Below are 23,805 nucleotides of genomic sequence, written 5' to 3' on the forward strand. Positions count from 1 at the left end.
TCTAATCCAGAGGTGAGGATCCCAGACGATATCAATGAGGAGGAGGTAAGTATTACTGAGGATTTACCCATTGCATTGAGAAAGGGAAGAAGATCATGTGCTAAATATCCTATTTCTCAATATGTTTGCACTAACAATCTCTCTGATAAGCACATAAGTTTTATGGTTGCCATTGATGCCACAGAAATTCCTACCTCAATCCAAGAGGCCATGAAACTTGAACATTGGAATCAAGCCATGAAAGAAGAGATGAATGCATTAGAAAGAAATTCAACTTGGAAGATTGTTGATAAGCCAAGAGACAAGAAGGCAGTAGGGTGTAGATGGATATTCACAGTGAAACATAAGGCAAATGGGACAATAGAAAAATATAAAACTAGATTGGTGGCAAATGGATATACCCAAACATATGGGATTGATTATGAGGAGACATTTGTCCCAGTGGCAAAAGATGAATACAGCTCGAGTTATTCTCGCTTTGGCTACCCATTTTGGATGGGACTTACACTAGCTGGATGTGAAGAATGTCTTTCTTCATGGAAATCAAGATGAGGAAGTGTACATGGAGATTCCCCCAGGTTTTGAAGTGAAATATGAAAGAAACAAGGTATGCCTCTTGAAGAAAGCATTGTATGGTCTTAAGCAATCCCCTAGAGCATGGTTTGGAAGATTTACAAAAGCTTTCCTTGGGATATAACAAAGCCAAGGAGATCATACGCTATTCATAAAGCACTCTTCTACAGGTAAACTCACTTATTGCTTGTCTATGTGGATGATATGATTATTGCAGGAGATGATGAAACAAAAAAATTGGCATTAAAAAAAAATTGGCAGCTCAATTTGAAATGAAAGACCTAGGAAAACTCAAATATTTTCTTGGAATAGAGGTTGCCTGCTCCAAGAACGGAATTTTCATCTCCCAAAAGAAATATGTACTTGATCTCCTCAAAGAAACAGGAAAGTTGGGATGTAGAACCTCAACAGTTTTTATAAAACAGAATCACAGAATCGGAAGTGAAGAAAGTGCTCCTATAAAGAAGGCCCAATATCACAGATTGGTGGGAAAATTGATTTATCTATCACACAAGACCAGACATTACTTATGCAGTTAGTGTAGTGAGTCAATTTATGCATGACCCAAGAGAGAGACACATGCAAGCAGTTGACAGAATTCTCCAATACTTGAAGTCAAGTCCAGGAAAGGAGCTATTATTCAAAAGGGAAGACACATTGACTATGAAGATATATACAAATTTTGACTATGCAGATTCTATTACTGATAGAAAATCTACTTCTGGGTATTGTGTATTTCTTGGAGATAGTCTGGTAACATGGAGAAGCAAAAAGCAAGATAGAGTATCCCTTTCTAGTGCAGAAGTTGAATTTCGAGCCCTTGCTCAAGGAATGTGTGAAGAACTCTGAATGAAAATCATTTTGGATGATCTTAAAGTCAAAGTGGAGAACTCGATGCAACTACATTGTAACAATAAGTCTGCTATGAGCATAGCTCATAATCCAGAACAACATGACAGAACCAAACACATTGAAATTGAGAGACATTTCATCAAAGATAATCTTGACAGAGGCTTTGTGATTACAACTCATGTTCCAACATAACTTCAAATAGCAGATATTTTTACAAAAGGACTTCCTCTGGGTAGATTTCAAGATCTTGTAGGCAAGTTGGGAATGATTGATATTCATTTACCAACTTGAGGGGGAGTGTTGTAATTTGAAATAATATCGTTAGAATCTTCCTAATTAAAGGAAATAGATACATAATCTTTTATTTTATTTTATTTTTCCTAGTTTTCCTAGTTTTTCTATTTCCCTTTTTAGGAAAACTAGATTATTACATATCGAAGATGGTGCTTATACTCAAAAAAGATGGTAAGAGAGGATAAAATCCTTTTACCTTGACCCACATGAGGTCCATAAACTCGGTCAAATTCAAAGTCTTTCTTGGCATTAGACAAGGATTCATCACCAGTATTTACACTAATGGTATAGTCATTTGGAAATTCAACAACTGAAGCACCTTCGTCTTCAAATAATGGCCTTGCTCGGCAAAATACTCGTATGTTTCCTGCAAATAATATTAATTGCTGCAATTTTCAGCTCAGAAAAGCTTATACATGAGTATGCTTAAATAAGAGGAACATTGAGTATTTAACTAGCTTCACTTCCGGTTACTATAAAAAGAGAAAACAAAAGACCAAAAAAGAGTGAATGTAAAGAAACTGCCCAACACTTAAGAAAAATTTATGCATAAGCTACCTTTAGAAGTTAATAAATCATTGAATAGTCTTCTTTTCTCATTGATCAGCGGAGCTATCTTTGCTTCAGTTTCAAGGGCTACATGATCTGAAATTAAAAGTAGAAATTTTCAAAATTTAGTGACAGAAAACCAACAGTACAATTTCACACACAAAATAAAAAAAAAAAAAAAATGTACCAAAGTTTTAAACAGAGAAACTTCCCTTCCCCCAAATTTTCTTGGGTACTAGAAACAAAAGATAAAATCGTGCTTAACTTCATTTATTTCAAGAAACTAAATGCTAGAAATGTCAAATCTATTATTATATGGTAGCATAGATCAGACCTTGTAACTGTGTGAAAAACAAAGACTCTCATTTCCCTAAACGGGTTTAAAGAATGAATCTCATGTTGTCCTGAAATTATATATTTCATTCAAGCAAAAGTACTTACAGGAGAAATGTCAATATTCAAAACCTTTGGTCCATTTAAGAATGATCCAAGAGTCAAGATAAATTAATTGCTTACCTAGCTTGCGGGTTTTCTCTGCAAGAACACCTAGATATCGTGTAACTCGATCCAGTTTTGCATTTGAATATTCTTGAAGTTCAGTTGCCTCTTGTCTTAATTGCACATAGTCTTCTCTAGCAAGCTGTGCAAAATATCTGATGTGATTGTTAACACATGACTAAACCCAAAATCACATTATCCAAAACAATTGGCAAGGATGCCATATGAAAAACAATAACCCAAATCAGATAGAAGATGGACCAGTAAAATTATCAGTACTTTAAAAGTCTAAATAGTATTAAAAGCATTACATCTTCTAGCCCTCTTATTTTTTTCTTGATAAATGGTTGCTTGGTGGTGTTAGCTACACCCAAACTACCCAAAAATCCCTTATCAGCATACTCCATTACAGAAAGTGGTTTTCAATACGGAACGTTATATACTAGAATAGTATAATCATTTGATAACATATGAACTAATCATTTAGCTTATACTTGTCAAATAGCATACATAAACAAATAAAAATAGTACACTCTACGATTTTTAAAAACGGGTACGATCGGTAGTCTGTTCTTTTTTACAACTAGAATTCAAATTATAAGCATACACCATCACATTTCTAGCATCCATGCTTTGATCCAAAACTCTTCCTACGGCGAATTCTTCTTGCTCATATCATAATATTCTGAACAGCGTCTTCTAAAACACCCTAAGCCTGAATTCAAATATTGACACCGCAAGAGAATCCCCTTTGTCGTCGTCACCACAGAATCACTAAGTATTACAAACAATACAAGCTGCAATAGCCATCCAATAATTAATCGAAGTTCACGAAAGGACAATGGTGAACTCTTCAGTCATTCATTAAAAAAATCAACGCGCTCATGTTAGGTGAACACACCCTTCAACACACAACCCGGAAACAAACCCTATACAGTCTCCGATGTCTCACTCCAGCTTAGTATATCGAAATTTTACAGAGCCTTCAAACCCCGCAAGCATTGCACCTTCCCTTTCTTCGCAAGCTGAAACTACTCGTAGAAACCACAACGCAGCTCGTAAAAGTGGAAACACGAGCTAAAACGTCGTCGTTGCAAGCACTAGCTACGAGGCAGAAGCTAAAACCATTGGAACACTTTCCGAATCAAGAATAGAAAGGAAGGGACCAAAACGTCGCGGTCGACGTTGCGAAGAAGAAGAAGAAGAAGTAACAGCAAAGTCACAAGTGGAGACGAAAACGCATTACCTTGACTTTGTCTTTCAACCGTTGAAGCTTCAAGGCCACGGACTGCCTGGGTTGCGGAAGAACCGACGTAGCAGAAATGGAGTAGCGCCGCACCAATGGCGCAGAAGGTTTCCGATCAGCGTGCTCCAGGGGAGGCGGCGGAGATTGCAACGGCGGAGATGACTTCCACGGGTCGAAGCCGGCGACGTCCCAGCTCCAACGGTTCCTCTGCTCCGCCATTTTGAATCAAACTTGCGATTGCGTGGGTTCGAATTTGAAATGAAAAGGAGACGAGGAAGGGAATACAAATTTAATAAGTATAAATAAATAATAAATAGGAGGAGCTTTAAGGTTTTTATGATACAATTTGTGACTTTTTGGTTTGGGTTTTGGGTGTGATAATGAATGGAGGGAGAAGGTGTTTTTGGTTGGGAGAGTGTGGACGGCGTCGTTTTGAGTAGGCGAGAGTTAGACACTGTGCTGTTGGGCTTTTCTCACTCACATAATATTTTGTGCCTCTAGTTTGTTTAACTTTCGCTCTCACCTTACTTATTGCTCTCTCCTTCTCTATCTGTCTTCAAAGTTTGGTTTTTTCATAGGATAAGGCAAAGCACGTGAAGGTTAGTTCCTATTTGGCTTCGCCTTTACGTAAAATTCTGCTTCCCAAAGTTTTTCCCTATTTTTTTTTGTACTTTTCTAAATTACTCTATTATTTCTTTCTCTTTTAAAATATCTAACAGCACTCTTAAATCTTCACCAAAGGACATCTTTCATTTAATGTCCCATTAATTTTTACATAAAAAAATATATATATTCTTGAAAACCACTTATTCTTAATTTAAGCTAAAAGGTTATGACATTTTATTCTTATTTATATCGAATTTGTTGACTTGTTTAGCACAAACTATGCTGTTTTTTCCAGTTAATAATTATATTATTGTGAGATCAAAAATCATTCGCTGTTGGTGAACAAAACTTAATGTTTCAATAAAAATATTAAATGTGGATAAACTAAACTAATGCTCCGTTAGAAGAATTAATGAACCATTAGCTTTTAACAACGCAAAATTATACTATTTAACATCTAATTAAATCTAATATATATAGATAGGTGTTTACTAACTTAAGTACTTTCCTTTTTTCAGTTGGTATATTTTAGTACTTAGTTCTAATAGACAAAAATACCTCATATATTATTGGATTTTAAACTTTAAGATCAAGGATATTTGAATAATTTTCATTTTCAAAACTAAAAAAAAAAAAACAAGAAACCCTCAAATCCTTACTCACCTCTCTCATTCCTCTCAACTTTTTCACTTTCCTCTCTCTCACTCTAACATTTTCTATGTCATCTTACTATAACCCCAACTCAAAAAACACTCAGTTGTTAAACAATTTGCTTTTGTAAAGAGTTGAGTCATTGGTATATTCGCCTCCAGACAAAGGTTCATTCAAAATCTTTTCAATTTCATCATGTTCACTAACCTCTTTCATTTCATCATCTGTGAAGATTGAATATCATCTTTAAAAAAAAAACCCTCTAGGCATTTTACCAATTCTTTCGGATGTCATTATGCTTGTGAAAATTAGATAAACTTAGATAAGACAAAAATTATAAAATGAAAACTCATTATAAAATCATTTTTTTGTAAGAAATTATTTAACAACGAGTGTTTCTAATTTTTTCTAGGCCAATTACCCATTCCTTTGGATATCATTATGCTTGTGAAAATTAGATAAAATTAGATAAGATAAAATTATGAAATGAAAACTCATTATAAAATCATTTTTTTTTTTGTAAGAAATTGTTTAACCGCGAGTGTTTTTGATTTTTTCCACGCCAATTACCAATTCTTTCGGATGTCATTATGCTTGTGAAAATTAGATAAGACAAAAATTATGAAATAAAAACTCATTATAAAATCATTTTTTTAAGAAATTGTGTAACAGCGAGTGTTTCTGATTTTTTTAGTTAGGGCTACCATACGGATGACAGAGAAAATATTGGAGTGAGAGAAATGAAAGAGAAAGGCTTGAGAGGAATGAGGAGGTGAGTAAGGGTTTTGGGGGCTTTTCTTCTTTTTTTTAGAATGAAAATTATTCAAATACCCTTCATCGTAAAACTTAGAATCCATAATATATAAGGATATTTTTTCTATTAAAACCCGATACACATTGTTAAAATGTACCAACTGAAAAAAAGAGTATATGAAAGTTAGCAAACCCCATATATATATATATATATATATATATATATATATATATATATATATATATATATATATATATATATATATATATATACACACACACTACAAGAAAAATCACTGTTACATACGGCCAAAATCCGTATATAATTATATACGGAAAATCCATATGTAATCCGTATATAACTTTATGATTTTATAAAAAAAAAAAAAAGGATCTCATGATCAAACTTTATCATGATAGATAGCTTGAGACTATAGTAATTTTCAAAGTAAAAATAGAAAGAGAAATCTTATTTTGGACAACACGAATTTAGGATGAATTATTCACTTAAAATGCGCAAATACAATATTATACGATGTTGCTGCCCTCAGTTTCAATTTTCAACCAAATGAGTACATAATCAAGATTGATCCCAAGACTTCAACACAATTCTACTAAATACATAAAACTAACTGAGACAAATGCATACACAATAAAACTGTCATGAACTAGTCGACTCTATTTTTGTCGTATTCGACTATAAAACCTGAGGATGGCTTCTGTTTCGCATTCAAAAAGAACTTATGATTTTGAAATTGATGTTGCATCTACACCCTGTAATTTGAGGTTAAAGCCTGTAACTGATGGTTTCTCTGAAACCTTTGAAATAGGAAACTTTGAATGCAAGGCAACCCGAGATGAAGAACCATGTTCACAGATGCAGAAATCAATCTTGTTGAACAACAAATTTACAAAGTTCTTGAAAAAGATGAACAATCAAGATCATCCTGCTGATGCCAAGAAAGTCAAGAATAAAGAAGAGTTGATCATGATGGAAAAATTCAGAACTATCAAACCTGATCTGGAACAACAGTTCAAAAGTCCCACATGATACCTCGACAGCGGGTGTTCGAGACATATGACTGAAGATCCTACAAAGTTCTCAGATATTTCGTATAAAGCCGCTGGTCACGTATGGTGATAACAACAAAGGAAGAATCATCGGTATAGGTAAAATAAAAACTCCTTCATCTTATGAAATTAAAAATGTATTGCTTGTTGAAGGGTTAAAACACAATTTGCTTAGCATCAGTCAACTATCTGACAAAGGATTAAAGATCACCTTCGAACCCAAATACTGTTTGATTAGCAACGGGACAACAAATGAGTTACTGCTTGTGGGAAAAATGGTGAACAACATCTACTTAATCGACTTCACAGATAACTCATTCGAATCTGTCGTGTGTCTGATGACTAAAGAAGAAGATGTTTGGCTATGGCACAAGAGATTGGCTCACATAAGTATGAGTCAACTTAGTAAGCTCGTCTCCAAGAAATTGGTAAGTGGCCTACCCAAGATTCGGTTTAAAACTGACAGGTTATGTGATGCTTGCCAAAAAGGGAAGTTAACCAAACAAACATTCAAGAGTAAAAGATAAATGTCAACCAAGAAGCCTCTGCAATTGCTTCATATGGATCTATTTGGACCATTTAGAGTAAAGAGTGTCGGAGGAAATTCATACGAGTTAGTCATTTTAGACTATTATTCAAGATATACATGGACTTATTTCATTGTAGCCGATGAGTAGATATATTATTGATTTCACTTAGCTTATTGTACCGAATTTAATCAGGGATTTGTGTTTAATTGTCCGTTATTTTCCCGTTTTTCCTAATTATGCTTAATTTGACCGGAAATTCTAATTTTAATTAATTTGAATTTTCTGAGCTAATTATTTGCATTATTATTTTCAGGGAAAATTTTGGAAACACAATTTGGGACATTTGGAGGAGACAAAATAAATTCAAGACTCTCAAATTAGACATTTTAAATTTTAGTTGTATTGTAATTTTAATTGTTTAAACTTTTTGGACAACCTTTGCACATTGGGCCATTGTTAAAATATTTATGATGGGCCCAATTGGTAGGAAGACACTTGGCACCTCCCAAGGTTTTCTTTAGGGTGGACCCCACCTATCCTTAAAAAGTTGACACATGGTCCTAGGAATACAACCTAGCAGTCGTCACTTGTGCTAAGGGGACTCATAGCTGAAACATTTTTTTTTTAGAGGAATGTTTTTTTTAGAAAGTTGCAATGTTGTTCACCAGGGACACAGGTTGAACATTATGGAACGTTAGAAGCACGGTGTTATTACCTTTCTTTCTTTTTGAAATGCAATTTCTCTCTTTATGTTAAGCATGAATTTCTTTGTTGAAGAGTGTACACGTTGCTGGAAAAAAAGAGAACGCTTCTCTTAATTTCCCATTTCAATTGGGCTTGCATTTTGCATCAGCCGAGACAAGCATTAATCTGGTTACAATACATTTAGCATTTCACGTTTTTATTTGGCAAAAAGGTGGATTATTTGCTTTGGAGAAGGCAACGCTTATTCTACAACGCTGGAATAGAGAAAGCGTGCGTTAATCTTTTCATACGGTGCATCTTTAGTCTAGCAACGATTAGTTTCTTTCTTTATTTGCTGCTTCATTGATAGATGGTACTCATGCATTGGAATGAGGAAGTGGTGCATTTCAGTGATTGAATTTTGCTAGCCTTTTTTTTATAGATGGTACTTAACATTTTTAGCGACTTTCTTGAGAGTTGCATAGAGGTGTTTATGGATGATTTCACTGTGCATGAATCCTCTTTTGATGCATGTTTAGATAGTCTGGAAAAAGTGTTGAAAAGATGCATAGAAACAAACCTTGTTCTCAATTCTGAGAAATGTCACTTCATGGGTGAACAAGGTTTGGTTCTAGGGCATATCATTTCTGAAAAAGGAATAGAGGTAGACCCTGCTAAGATATATGTGATTTCGTAGTTGCCTTACCCCTCTTGCGTGCGAGAGGTGCGATCTTTTCTTGGACATGCATGTTTCTACAGGCGCTTCATCAAGGATTTCAGCAAGAAGGCGCTTCCCTTGTCCAGACTACTGCAGAAGGAGATTATTTTGATTTTAATGACAGATGCAAGCAGGCATTTGATTGCCTAAAGGAAGCTTTGACCATCACCCCTATCATTCAGGCACCAGATTGGACAGCCCCATTTGAGCTTATGTGTGATGCGTCTAACTATGCATTGGGGGCTGTCTTGACACAGAAAATTGACAAGCTGCCGAGAGTGATATACTATGTGTCACACACTTTGGATGTTGCCCAAGCAAATTATACCACAAGTGAAAAAGAGTTGTTGGCAATTGTTTTTGCCCTGGATAAGTTTAGGTCATATTTGCTTGGATCACCTGTTATTGTGTATACTGACCATGCAGCTCTGAAGTTTCTGTTGAAAAAGGCTGAGTCAAAGCCAAGATTGATCAGGTGGATGCTACTACTCCAAGAGTTTGACTTGCAAATCAGAGACCGGAGTGGAGCACAGAATTTGGTTGCAGACCACCTTAGCAGGATTGAGAGAATTGAGAAAGGAGCTGATGTTTTGCCCATCTAGGATGACTTTCCTGATGAGAGTTTGTTGATGATTTCATATACTCACCCTACTCCTTGGTTTGCACACATTGTAAATTATTTGATTGCTTCTGTTTTTCCTCCCTTAGCATCACGTGCTATAATTGCTAAAATTAAGAGTAATGCTAAGTTTTATATTTGGGATGACCCATATCTATGGAAATTGTGCAGTGACCAGGTTACTAGGAGATGCATTCCGGACCATGAGATTGACTCGGTCCTGCAGTTTTGTCATGCCTCCTCACCTAGTGGTCATCTGGGGATACAGAGAACAACTCGCAGGGTGCTTGACTGTGGTTTCTATTGGCCTTCCATCTTCAAAGATGCGGAGAGGATTTGCAGCACCTGTGAGCCTTGTCAGAGAGCAGGAGGATCAATTTCACAGAGATGCCTCAACAGCCTATGTTGTTTTGTGAGGTGTTTGATGTTTGGGGTATAGATTTCATGGGTCCTTTTCCTATTTCTTTTGGTTTCTCTTATATTCTCCTTGTTGTGGGTTATGTTTCAAAATGGGTGGAAGATAGAGCCACGAGGACTAATGATGCTCGGGTTGTTGTAGATTTTGTTAGATCTCACCTCTTTTGCAGGTTTGGAGTGCCTAGAACAATTGTTTGTGATCAGGGAACCCATTTTTGTAACAGATCCATGTAGGCTTTGCTCAAGAAATATGGGGTGATGCACAAAGTTTCTACACCATACCACCCCCAAACAAATGGGCAAGCTGAGATCTCTAACAGGGATATTAAGAGGATCTTGGAGAAGATTGTCCAGCCCAACAGAAAAGACTGGAGCAATAGGTTGGACGATGCTCTTTGGGCCCACAAGACTGCCTACAAAGCACACATAGGGATGTCTCCTTATTGGGTTGTCTTTGGAAAGGCATGTCATCTATCAGTTGAGATTAAGCATCGGGCATACTGGGCTGTGAAGACTTGCAACTTCTCCATTGACCAAGCTGGAGAGGAAAGGAAGTTGCAACTAAATGAATTGGATGAGATCCGATTGGAGGCCTATGAGAACTCGAAGTTCTACAAGGAGAAGACAAAGAGGTTCCATGATAGTTCTATTGTTAGAAAGGACTTCGAGGTTGGCCAACAGGTTTTATTGTATCACTCCAGGCTAGGCCTCATGAGTGGTAAGTTTAGATCAAAGTGGATTGGACCTTTTGTTGTGACTAATGTTTATCCTTATGGTGTAGTTGAGATTCAAAGTCTTTCCACAGCTAAAAGCTTTAAGGTGAACGAGCATAGACTGAAGCCTTTCCTCAGCAATCCTTCTTTGTTGGATGCAGTGGTGGAGGAGGCGTCTTTGGTCCACCCCACCTACCCTCCCCTCTGACTTAGGGAGTTTCTTTTCTCCTTCCCTCCTCACTTTTATTGCACTTTGTTTATATCTGCTGACTGTGCTGATTGTTGATCAGCTGATTGTGACACACTGAGGACATTATGTCGTTTAAGTGTGGTCTATTAGGGGAGGTTGTTTCTTTGTTTAGGTTTTGGTTTTTATGTAGTTTGTTGTGTCTTATGTACAGTTTTGCATGTTTTTCGTGAATTCTGGACTTTGTTTAGGTTGTTAGTTTTTCCTTCACTTCATTGATACTCTGATTTGTTGGATTCCTTGCTTTTCTTTGCTTGGAAAGATGATTATGATGTTTGAGAGGTTGAATTGATTGTGACAGAATTACCTTGAGCGAGATTTAAGCCATTTGATGATTTTCTTGTGTGTGACATGTCTCTTGATTGCTTGCACTTATGCCTTAGCTTGACTCTTTTTTATGATTCTTGATTGATATGCATGTTTGGAAGTGATAAAGGCAATTTTGTTGTTGAGCCTCTCTAGCCAGATGAGCCTACCCTGTTTTGATCCTTTGATAGCCCCTTTAAGCCTATGCTTTCCCCATTTCTTTGGTTTGAAGCTGATATACTAGCCCTAAGTGAAAAACCATGATTACCTTAACCTTAGGGAATTTTGGAGCTTTGGAATTGTTTTGGGGATAAGTGTGGTCTCCTGGGAGATTATGATGAATTGGCTAGATTGGTTCCTCTTCTTNTTTGTGTTTTTGTAAATACATGGTGTATCTTGTCTCTTAGAGTTATGTCCAATATTGAGAGAAAAGAAAAGAGACAAGATGAAAAAAAAAGAAAAAAAATACAAAAAAATGAGAAAAATTAAAAAAAAATTGTGAATAAAGGAGTCAAGAAGAGGATTGAATTAAAGGTTTTGGGTGTGATTTGAATGTGTTTACACTTGTTCCTCATTGCTCCTCTATTTCCTTTGGTTTGTAGCTTCTCATCCATATTTATCCTCCATTTTCCTTGACCTCATTGCATCCATAAAGACCTTTTGATTTGGACATGCATATGTGTTTGAGTGTTGATATTAGAGGCTTGCCAAGTCTGTTGTGTTTGCTTTCTTGAGTGCATTGAGTTGACATTGTTTACCTTAGAAACATGAGAGAAACACTGTTAGTGTGCATCTGTGAGGTTCTGTTACTTCTGATTCACCTCTTGAACTGATTGATCATTTTGTCATGCTTTGAACTGCTTGGATGATTTCATGAGTATCTGTTTTCCTTGATTCCTTTCATTGTCCAGATTTCTTGAGAGTTGTGCAACTTTGTGTTTGTCCTTGTGAGTCATAGTTTTCTGCATGTTGAGTTTGTCACCCTCCCCTGATGTCCTCTGAGTTGTTCCCTGATTTGTGTCTTGATTTTGCCCAAGAGTGCAAAAGACTAAGTGTGGTCTATTTTGATGAGTCGATATTTTCTTGATTGTATTTAGTTTATTGCACTTAAATAAATCAGGGAATTGTGTTTCATTGTCCATTATTTTCTCGTTTTTCCTAATTCTGCTTAATTTGGTCGGAAATTCGTATTTTCACTAATTTGAATTTTCTGAGCTGATTAATTGCATTTTTGGTTGCAGGGAAATTTTGGGAAATATCATTTGGAGAATTAGGATGGTGGCGTGCACTTTAAGGACTCAACGATTAGTCATTTCGATTTTAATTAAATTGTAACTTAGTTGCTTAGGAACTTTAATTAAGCTTTTGTGCATTGGACCAATGTTGGTAAATTTTATGATGGACCCAAACTTTGAGGGACACTTGGCAAACACTTTAGGGTTTCTTTTAGAGGTGGACCCCACCATTTTTAGGGTGTGGGATGGTTTTAGAGGGCAAAGGCCGAGACATACTCTTTGTCTCCACTTTTCATTTTCACCTTGCACGTATGAACTCTTTCTTGAAGACCATGATGAGTGCTAGTGTTTTTTGAGCTATGAATGAACAAGATCACGTTTTTCTTCTTCTTTTGCTTGCAACCTTACTTATTCTTGCTTAATGGAAGGGAGATCTATCACTTCTCTTCTTGTATTTTCCATTTGCATGTTGAAAGCTTGAGCTTGAAGGTGGTTCTTTGCATTTTCATGGTGGTTTCTTTGGATGAATGAAGACCCATTTTGCATTTTCATTGTTGGCCGTACCAATATAAAAACCAGTGTTTGATTTATTTATCCCTGCACTCTTTATTTCTAGTCGACTTTACCTGTTTAGCAGCCAACTACGTTTTTCTACTGCATTGAAATTTTCATTTCTTGCATTTCAAGAAAAGATCAAAACGCTTTATACTTTTGTATAAAGATTGCGAAAAGATTTTGTTTTTGAAACAACACTAATTCACCCCCCTCTTGGTGTGAAGAAGCCTACCTGTTTTCCTAACATTTAGGCTCTATTTTGGTACTCTTTTGAGGCCTTTTACTTAAAAGCTTTTAACACTTCTTTTTCCACTCTTTTAAGGTGTAAAATAAGACCACCACACACTTGGAACAAAGGTGATTTATGGGTTTTAAAAGCCACAAAGACAAGAAACACAAAATAGAAGAGAATCTTACTAGAATAAAAAGTTGAGTTGAAAACTAGAAACATCAATAGGAAAATTTTTCTTAAGAGCTTGCCAATGATCTAATGGCAAGTATGAACCCAAAACATCAAAGATAAGACCCTCAAATGGTTGTATATGGTGCAATTGTGCAAACTAAGTTATATATTTTTTTTGATGATTTTTCAAAGTTACTAGAGAAAATTGACAAGAAAAGAACTACACATGACTCTAGAAAAACATGGATGGATTAAAAACATAAAATGACTCAATCAATGAAATGAAACGAATATAAATCAACAAAAAAAACCCAACAAAACGGTAAGGAATGAATCAAAACAAGAAAAGGCATAAAACAGTAGCAAAAACTAACAAAACATAACATGGAAAACGCTAGTGACAACATTCTGGCAACATTGACCTTTGCTCAGTGGTTTACTCATAACTTTCTCTAAAGAAGTCCAAATGAATTGATTTTTTTTGTTTGCAACTAGACTCAAAGGGATTTCTTTTGAGTATTTTTACGTATTTTTTTGACAATTGGGCTAGATGCAGCTTAAGTTTCAAAATCGTCCCAGTTTACTACCAGGAAAAAAATGATAGATGGAAAAAATAACACAAGACAAGTAAGGAAAACATTAATCAACAAGGAAATAACAAAGGATCAAAACCAAGAAACTTAGCTCTTTGAAGAACCAAGGCTCTTGATACTAAATGATGGCAAAAATGCTCTAGCTAGGCAAGCAAAATCTAGAAGCAAATCAAGCCATAAGTTCATGGATGAAGATTGCGGAATTTGGTGGTGGTGAAAGGTGTTGATAGCTCATGGTTCTGATGAGTGTTTGAGGAATGGTGGTGGATGATGGTGGAAGAATCACGGTTTTGGTGGTTCTCTAAAAGAGGTTGGGTCATGATGGGTTGTCGCAACCCACACAAATTTGATATGCAAATAAATGCAGTATAGCTAGGGAATGACCCCTAGGTCGTCTCCCAAAGACCAATTTTGCGGTTCAAGAGTCGAGTCAAACACGAAGGTGAGGGGGGGGGGTTGTGAAAAGTTTATGGTGAATACGAATGAATAAAATCAAAACACAAACTCAACTAATAATTAAACACAGATTTAAAAACGGGTTCAAAGACAGAATAAAAGCAGTTGGTCATTAACTTAATTACAATGCTTCCTATCACAAATCAACAAAATAAAACCGACTCAGACCTCTAATCCAACACAATTAATCAACTAAGCACAAATAATTATGTTTTCATAAAAATGGATTAAGTGAACACAATGTTAACGTCAAATCTAACTTACACCATGCAGTTTCATCGACTAAGAGATGACTCAACACCAACTGGGTAACTAAGTGTACACCCAATTGTAAGTGAAAATACAAATTTGATATTAACCAAGTTAGAGTAGCAAACACAAATACAATCCAGAAATCTCAAAGAAGTAGTGCAATATCGTTAATGACCAACACAATTAATTTAAGCTAACATGGCAACTAAAGCAACAAGACCAAACATATTAGACAACATTAAGACAAAATAAAATAAAATAATAGACCCTAACAAGGCAACAAACAACTACCTAACACAGTTAAAAACAATTAAATGCAACACTAACTCAAACACATAAAAACAACTCAACCTACTAAGTAAACTAAGTGAAAACAAGAGAAATTAACAAGCCTATTTAACTTCTAGTAATTTATGTGAACCAAGGTGCAATTAACAAATAAATTAAAAGTCCAAATGGCCTAGGAAACCTTTATGGCCGTGAGTCACCATGCACCCAAGTCAAACTTCAATTTCGCCTTAAATAAGCCACAAAATGTGTTGACTTCTTCTCCCATGTGCACCATTTTTCAAGAAATTAAGCATGTGCCTTCCAAACACTATAAAACCGTCCTCTCTCTCCAACCATGCAACAAAGAATTGGACACCACACTCCAAGACACTAAATTGCAACTACCAAGCTAATAGCAAAAAGGTGCTTCAAAAACCAACTCTAATGGAAAGATACTTTGGGTGGTCCAACCAAGATGCCATGTAAGCAAAGTCAAATGAAAATAAACACCAAAAACACGCCATTCCTCATGGTGATTCTCGGCAGAAATTGCAAGGAAGAGACAAAGCTCAAAATGGAAACATTCTTTGAGTCAAAACAAGCATCTCATGTGTTTACCCAAAAGTGGTAAACATTAAATGAAGCCAATTCCTCTCTCCTACAAACATCACACGATTTTTCTTCAAGAAACATGCATCCAAAACTTTCTTCTACTCTTCAATACCGAAAGTGTACCCAAGAGACCAAAGTTGAAGTTGCAAAAGAACACAAGAACAATAAACCCAAACTTCTACTCATCAATCCACTTCCAACACTCATTTTTCTTCAACTTTTTAATGAAAACAAAATGCAATCCCTAGACCCCTTTGCTGCACCGTCCAGCCATCATCAACAAGCACAATGTCCAGCTCAAAATATTTCTTCAAACCATCAAACAAAAAAACCCAAGAAGAAATTGGTTCAAACCTCAACACCCACACACAAGCTCAAGCTTTGTTCACTTCCAAACTTAACAAGAACTTCATTTTCATGATTCAACCAAGAAAACTAAATGGAAAACCTTGAGTACTGCAGCAAAGGAGAAAGAAAAACGAAAAGCTCTTCATTCAAATCAAAGACCCACCATGAAAATGCAAGAAGAAACCCTTCAAACTCATACTTCCAACTTCAAATAACAAGAAATAAAACGGGGAATGGAAAGGTTCCACCACCACCACCAAGCTAAGACAACCAAGATTTAAGTAAGAGAAGAAGAAAAATGCATCATTGATTCATTGAAGATCACAAACCGTGCACACCCAAGCTCTCCATGAGAGTTCATACAAAACCTAAGCAAATGAAGTGTAAAAGTGAAAAGTGTGGAATGTCATGGTGTGCCTTGGCAATTGCCTTCCAAATACCGTCCCACACCCTAAAAAATGGTGGGGTCCACCTCTAAGAAACCCTAAAGTCTATGCCAAGTGTCCTTCAAAGTTTAGGCCCATCATGAAATTTGCCAACATTGGCCCAAGTGCACAAAAGGTTAATTAAAGTTTCTAATCAACTAAATTACAATTTATTTAAAATTGAAATGACTAAATGTTGAGTCTTTAATGTGCACACCATCATCCTAATGCTCCAAATGGTGTTTCCCAAAATTTTTCTGCAACCAAATATGCACTTAATCAGCTCAGAAAATTCAAATTAGTGAAAATACGAATTTCCGACCAAATTAAGCGGAATTAGGAAAAACAGGGAAATAACAGACAATTAAACACAATTCCCAGATTTATTTAAGTGCAATAAACTAAATACAATCAATAAAATATCGACTCATCAGGTCAACTCTTGGAGGAAGGTGGCTAGAGGAGGCCACTTAGGTTGCTCTAGCGTAGTGTGACCTTAAAAGAGTAGTATGGCTCAAAAATGGCAGCATAACTTTACTCTAAATCAAAGGTGATTACATGATGGAGAACACCTTTATTTATAGGCTAAGGTGTCTCAAAATGGGCTGAAACTTTAACCTAAAAGAGCCACCTTGGTTGTCTTGGAGAGCAAGGAGAAATCCTCTCCAATAGGAGAGAGACAAGTGGCAAAAATCCTCTCAAATGAGAGAGTGACATATGGCCACTACCTATGGAAAAACTCTCCATTCCTAGAGTGACACATGGCCACTAACTAGGAGGAAAACTCTCCAATGGGAAGCTTCCACATGTCTAGGATGAAATTCTTCTCCCTTGTTCTCCAAGCTTAGCCAAAATGTTGACCCCTTGGTCAACACACCCATTTTGGACATCCAAGCATAGTCAACTTTGGGCCCTAACCCTTTGTTGACTTGTTTGGTCAAAATCCTATTCTACTTGACCCAAAATGCAAGGTCCAATTGAAATCCTATGCTACTAGGTCCACAATACAAAGCCCAAATAAAATCTAGACTACTTGGCCCATAATACAAAGACCAAATAAAATCTAGACTGCTTGGCCCAAGATACAAGGCCCAAAATTATTCTAACCCTACTAAATCTTCATGATGGCTTTAGATGGCCTAAGAGAAAGAGTATAGGTCCATCTTCCCTAGATGTTTCGAACTCTTCATGAATGTGCTAGGTCATGGCAAGGGGTATGCCATCAACCTCTCCATAACTCATAGGAGGTTTTTCCAGTTTTCTTATGATGTGTTCAATTTTGTAAAAAGCACACATTAAGTAGGGCTTCTCACTAAAGGTTATCAAGTGCACAAGAACTAAAAAACATGACAGTCATCATTTCCTTAAGAGTTATATTTTTTCTCTCGGCTACTCCCTTAGATTCAGGTGAATATGGTGTGGTTACTTCATGGATAATACCTCCTCTAACATAAAATTCATTAAACAATACATATTATACACCTCTATCTGATCCAATCCTTTTAATTTTCTTATTTAATTGATTTTCTACTTCTGCTTTATAGGTTAGAAACTCATCAAAGACTTCATCTTTATGTTTGATTAAATACACTTTAGTGTATATAGAATAATAATCTATAAAAGTTACAAAATAATTTGTATTGCTTCTAGATGAGGTTTGTTTTAAATAAGCTAGATTAGTACGAATTAACCCTAACAATTTAGTTTGACGATCTACAAGATAACATGTTTTCTTGGTTATTTTAGATTCTACACATATATCACGTTTACTACTTTGTTTATCATGCATATTACTTAATCCTAGTCATTGTAATCTCATAACATAGAAATGATTCACATGTCCTAATTTAGCATGCCACATATTATATGAACCAAAAAATATAAACAAAAGAAGAAGATTCATTAATACTATAAAAAATGTTTAGTACAAAGAGACCTTGTGATTACAATCTTGTCAGACTCGAATGACACTTTAACCCCTATTTTTCCCAGTAGTGCTATAGAGATTAAAATAACTCTGATAGATGGCACAAGTAGCACACCACTCAAGGCTAGAACTTTCCCTTTTCCTAAAACAGGAGTGGTCTTGGCATCACCGAGGTAGACATGTTCTTCTCCATCCCCTACACTAATGTAAGGGGTAAAGGCACTTTTGTTTGCATAAATATGTCTGGTAGCACCAGAGTCTAGCACCCACTTGTTCACATTTGTTATCAGGTTTACTTGAGAAATAATTGCAATAATAATGCCATTTCCTTCGGCTATATTTGCCTTAGGAGGATTTTCGTTTTTTGCTTTGCACCTGCACTGTGGTGTATGATGGCCCGACTTTCCACATATGAAGCAATTTCCTTTCTTCTGAAAGGTTGGGTTATATTTGTTGGGACGAGATTTTCGAAAATTACTTTTTCTATTGTGATCATTTTTGTGTTCGTACCTTTTAGAGTAGGTTTATCTTATACTATGTTTGCTTTTGCAGACAAGGCTTTGGCCCTTGTAGTAGAACATTTTTTCCTATTGGTATCTTCAATAATTTTGTGTGTGATAAGCTCTGAAAGTGATATGTGCTTGTGTCTGTGTTTTAGTTGTTTATAATTAACACAAGATGACAACAATTTCTTGATCAGAAGTTCTGAAAGAAATTCATATGATAAAAGAACGTTCTCTGCTTTGATATCTTCGAGCAGCTTGTGGTACTCATTTATTTGAGACTTTATATCCTTGTCTTCAATCATTTCTCAGTGATAGTAATTCCCAATAATGAACCTTTTGTCTCACAACATCTTTATCAATGTATTTGAGAATTAATGAATCCTAAATGTCTTTCACCTCCTTATAGAAATAGTACACATCGAACAAATTATTGAGAGTGCACTAAATAAAGTATGTTGACATACCTTGTTTCCATGAATCCAATCTTCAACTTGTTTTAAATCTGAAAGGAGTATGAAGTCGTGTTTTAGAGATGAAAGAGCAAAGATTACTCCATACATGTATAAAAGGGCTGACACACATTCTTGCCAACGTCGAAAATTCTAACCAGAGAAGAATTTTATTTTTGATACATTCAGGAAAGGTTTCATGAAGACTGTTTGAGTTATGGAAATAATGTTCTGATTCTTCAAGATTAAGTTGTTGATGTTAGCTATAAGTCCTTAAGATTGTTGTAAAATCTAAAAATAATATAATAGAGATTATGAACAAAGATTTCTTGAGGCAGGTAGATCATTGTCTTTAAGAACTTATCCTCATTGTGTTGCAGAAGCGCCTAGGATACAACAGGAACTTCCCATAAACTTTCCAGAAATTTCCCAAAAATTTATGAGAATCTCAAAACTAGCAAGAAACTCTAAAAGGAGTAAAAGAAGAAAACCATGATTTTATATGAAAGAAGGGAAATAATGAAGAAATTATGAAAAGAGAATGAGAGAAGTGTTGTGTTGTGGAATGAACACAAAGACTTAAAATCCACAACTCACGGGAAAATCCCAAGACTTACGGGTGTGGAGACCGTTTAAGAGCATTGAGGATGCCATGACTTGCGAAAGGCTACAATTGCACCTTACAGTTTGGTCAAAAATCGTTCCACAAAATCTGCATCTGATTCTTGCGAACAAGGCCACCCGATTTTGCATCCACAATTTTCGAAACCAATAGTTTATGCAATACAAGATTTACAACAATTCCCAAGATACAACATAAATATGGTATAAAGTAAGTGAAGAATCACAAAGGTATCAGAGTAGATGGTTCATCTGGTGACAATTTGGATGAGTATGATATAAAGTAGGTGAAGAATCTTAAAATTTAAGAGTTACTTGTATGAAAAGTCTCCCATATGAGAAAAATGTGTCCCATTGTAAAATGATAATACAAAGGAATGGTCTTCACTAAGATGCTTTGGCTTAAGAGAATGTGTTCCAATGTGGAAAGACTCACGTAAAGAAAAGATTGTTAGAAATTCAAGGTGAATTGGAAGTTCCATATTGGATAAAAATAAATAAGATAAACAATATATAGAATGACTCATAAATCCAGTGTCATAATATTTTAGGTTAAAAGTGAAGTCCTGATATCTTATATAAACTTATTCACGACTTAATAATGCTGAATCTCCCTTATGTCTCCCCTGAAAAAACCTCAGATTTATTATTTGGTGTTAAACATCTGCAGCATATGATTGAGAAACACACAACTACAGTAAGCTACATGCACCATGTTACCAAAAAGCAAATACATTAGTTTATCTATCTCTGGCATGCTGCCTTTCAATGATACATTAACAAGAAAATCAATTGTTTCCGTGGTGCCTCTGTATGTGGATTCAAACCAAGACATACATATGTATGTCCTATGTTTGACTCCAAATCAATGTAAACAACATATATGGCATTACTCTCTCTTAGATTTGGAGAGAGCTCTCTTCCTCTGTGCAAGCATGTATTTATACAGGTGAGGACTACCTGCATATAGTTATGCCAAATACAGTCAGCGAAATAAACATTAACCTAAGATTATATCATTAACAATGAAAAGATGTTTTGTTCATGCCTGGAACGTAGATTCCAATTGCAGCAATTGCGGCATAAAAGTAATCAAATGATGAGTTCCATTTGTTTGGCATCCTTATGCAATACTTCTCAGAAACCTGAAAATACTTGTCAGATTAACTAAAAACTCCAACTTACTGAGAAACTATCAAATATTTTCACCAATTATATCATAAGTAATAGACTATTCTCCTCCATTTCCATTTTACCATTCTAGTAATGCTACGAAATTACAGATGTCTAGGTTTCCAAATATTAACCGACAGTGCTTTGAACTTCATCTATTCNATTCTCTTAGAAGATTTGTTCTTCGTTAAATGATTTATGAACATGTTGCTAATTAACAAAGACAACACACATCTTGCAGCTTTAGATCTAATGATTCTAAAGTGGACATTTGGCAACCAAATTATTTACCTTGATGAACGGTAAGGCGATGTATATTAGACCAACTTCACTGCTTATGCCTGTTAGATACAAAACCAGGAAGCTGCTGTATNTGAAAAGAAATAATTTGTAATTGATGTAAGAGAAAANATTGTTTTACCAAGTGCTATACTCCATGACCAAGGCTTAGAAATCAAACTTCGTACCTAAGCCACAAAAGCCATGATGGAGTAAATCCAAAAGTCTCTTTGACACCAAAGAAAGAATACCGAATGATCTACAATTGCAACAACAAAGAAGATAAAATACTTCTTATACCTTTGTAATCAATGACTTCACTACAGAAACAAACAGAGGAATCCAATTACAGAAGAAAATACGTCACCAAGCCAAAAAAATTGCTGTCACCCCAATCAACGCTTCAAATTTCATACTATTAGGTTCTTCTAAGTTTTAGCCATCAAATATAACATTAGCATTTTTATGCAAGACATGCTCAAGTAACAGTAGAAACAGGAGTGTTTTGTTTGTATAATTTTTACTCCCAAGTTCAATAAGGTGAGACCACCAACAGCTCCATTTCAGTCAGAGAGTGAAACACATATTCACAAACGTAAAAAAAGATCCCAGAATACTCAGTTCAATATCTATCTTCTTAATGCACTTGTTATATCTTAACCATAGTTATCAATCTTGGATTCACGTGTAGCAGCCATCTCTGAAAACGCTACAGTGAATTAAGAACATAGTAATAAATATGATGGTGAAATTAATAGGGAAAAAACACAACAAATCAGAATAAGATAGCAGAGCATGAACTGGGAAGTCTAAAGAAAATGACAAGCAGAAAACTGGAAAAAAAAAAAAATAGTCTCGTAAAGTTTAGGTACTGAAGTCAGAACAGAGGTGGCATTTATTTGAAGTAATGTCATCTTCATGCTGGAAGTGCTCTATAACTCATAACCATTCTGTAGAAGTATGTTATGGCTAGCTAACATCAAACGAAAAGAAGAAAAAGCCAAACAAAAANTTTAACATCACATGAAAGAGCAATCCAAACACTTGCCTCTNCGATGGACCAGCTGATCAGTAGGGAGGTAACAAGCACATGAGACTGAGTCTGGTGATAAAAGATGGGGCAACTTTTCACTAGAAGAATATGACTGAATGCTGAACAAACAAATTAAATGCGTTCAACAAAAAATAAAATAATNCAATTTTTTCTTCACCTCAGGAAAACTCCATAAAATGCCCCAAGTCAGGAACAACCTTGAACTTATCTGTGGCAACGTCGATGTTATGGGAGATCTCACCAGTCCTTCACAAGGGAAAATAACACAGAATTTCATAAACAAACTAACTAATTCAATTTTTGTTTTCATCAAGCATAACCCCACACATTGAGAACAGATTACTCACCTACTAAACCATGAAGAATCTAGCTCACCATTCAATAGAGAGTCCACCAAATAAAAAGTTAGAAAAAACTCGAGATAAGATAATTCCAACAAGAAACTTGAACATATTGCTTGAAAAAATCAAAAGGGTGTGTCCATAGTTCAGAAAAATCAAAAACCTTTTGGAACAATTACCTCTAACACAGCAGCTGTTTGTGCATAAAGCAGAGGCTTTTCTGCTGCACCGTAAACATGCTCATGACCCGATTCGTTCAACGTCTTGAGAACAAAATACAGAACTTGACACCTGAACAAATTAAGAGAGAGAGAGATATTTGAGAAAGGGCAAGAGATGAATGAATCATAATGTTATAAACAGAAAGGGTGAGGAAGTGTACCATCCAAACAAAACCGTCCAATTGTAAAGGGAGAGATAGAGGCGCCTTAGAAGTGAGAAAAACCCAGCCATGAAGAGAGATCTAGGACTAGACGAAGAAACAAGAGTGAAAAATTCAGAGATCGAAGAGGAATATTTTAAGGACGTGTTAGGTAATTACCGAGGAGGAGATTTAACGTTGGATGAGGTGTGTCGGGTTACAAATTTTAAAACGGTTCAGTTGGGAAGCTCAATCCTCAACTACTTTCGTATCGTAATAACATGCCAGTGGGACCGAGAACAGTTGTCTGTTGGAAAGTACAAAATATGCGTAGATCTATAGTTCGAATCATATACTGTGATTTATGTAAATTTCTCCAATGCCTCTAAAATAAATAAAATGAGAAAAACGAAGTAATTCGTATAAACGTCATCCTAGTTAACTTTTTGAATATACAAGCAGTCAATCTTAATATATATTCTAGATCTCCAATCCATTATACAACAAACTCTTTCCTAATATAAATTGCAGCTAATCTTTAGTATTGGTATGGAGTTTCTCCCCCCTTAGTATCCATTTCTCTTCTTCATTATATCGTTGATTTTAATTTCTAGATGC

At 35.6% G+C, this 23,805-nt stretch overlaps 2 protein-coding genes across 3 annotated transcripts in view; both read right to left on the minus strand.

Moving 5' to 3' along the window:
- The window catches only part of LOC106755159 (kinesin-like protein KIN-14B), a 35,811-nt gene extending 31,580 nt beyond the window's left edge, over positions 1 to 4,231 (minus strand). Inside the window, exons 1-4 of the mRNA XM_014637263.2 lie at positions 4,013 to 4,231; positions 2,785 to 2,908; positions 2,278 to 2,364; positions 1,916 to 2,086 (exon numbers count right to left, since the gene is read on the minus strand). Of these exons, the coding sequence (XP_014492749.1) occupies positions 1,916 to 2,086; positions 2,278 to 2,364; positions 2,785 to 2,908; positions 4,013 to 4,231 (601 nt within the window). The remainder of the gene's footprint in view (positions 1 to 1,915; positions 2,087 to 2,277; positions 2,365 to 2,784; positions 2,909 to 4,012) is intronic.
- Positions 4,232 to 20,491: 16,260 nt separating this feature from the next.
- On the minus strand, positions 20,492 to 23,518 carry LOC106755143 (very-long-chain (3R)-3-hydroxyacyl-CoA dehydratase PASTICCINO 2). Of its 2 annotated transcripts, XM_014637245.2 has the most exons (10): positions 23,368 to 23,518; positions 23,209 to 23,295; positions 23,006 to 23,117; positions 22,833 to 22,851; positions 22,643 to 22,731; positions 22,480 to 22,533; positions 21,620 to 21,690; positions 21,444 to 21,525; positions 21,028 to 21,124; positions 20,492 to 20,939 (listed from the first exon to the last, which is right to left on the minus strand). In XM_014637245.2, exons 2-10 carry the CDS (start codon positions 23,277 to 23,279, stop codon positions 20,869 to 20,871), a joined length of 666 nt encoding a protein of 221 aa, XP_014492731.1. In that variant the 5' UTR covers positions 23,280 to 23,295; positions 23,368 to 23,518; the 3' UTR covers positions 20,492 to 20,868. The 2 variants fall into 2 exon arrangements, with proteins under 2 accessions (XP_014492731.1, XP_022633886.1); XM_022778165.1 differs by lacking the exons at positions 22,480 to 22,533; positions 23,368 to 23,518 and having other exon boundaries at positions 23,209 to 23,361.
- Positions 23,519 to 23,805: the final 287 nt, after the last annotated feature.

This window comes from Vigna radiata, unplaced genomic scaffold (assembly GCF_000741045.1).
Source record: "Vigna radiata var. radiata cultivar VC1973A unplaced genomic scaffold, Vradiata_ver6 scaffold_265, whole genome shotgun sequence".
In the NCBI taxonomy this organism is placed as follows: domain Eukaryota; kingdom Viridiplantae; phylum Streptophyta; class Magnoliopsida; order Fabales; family Fabaceae; genus Vigna; species Vigna radiata.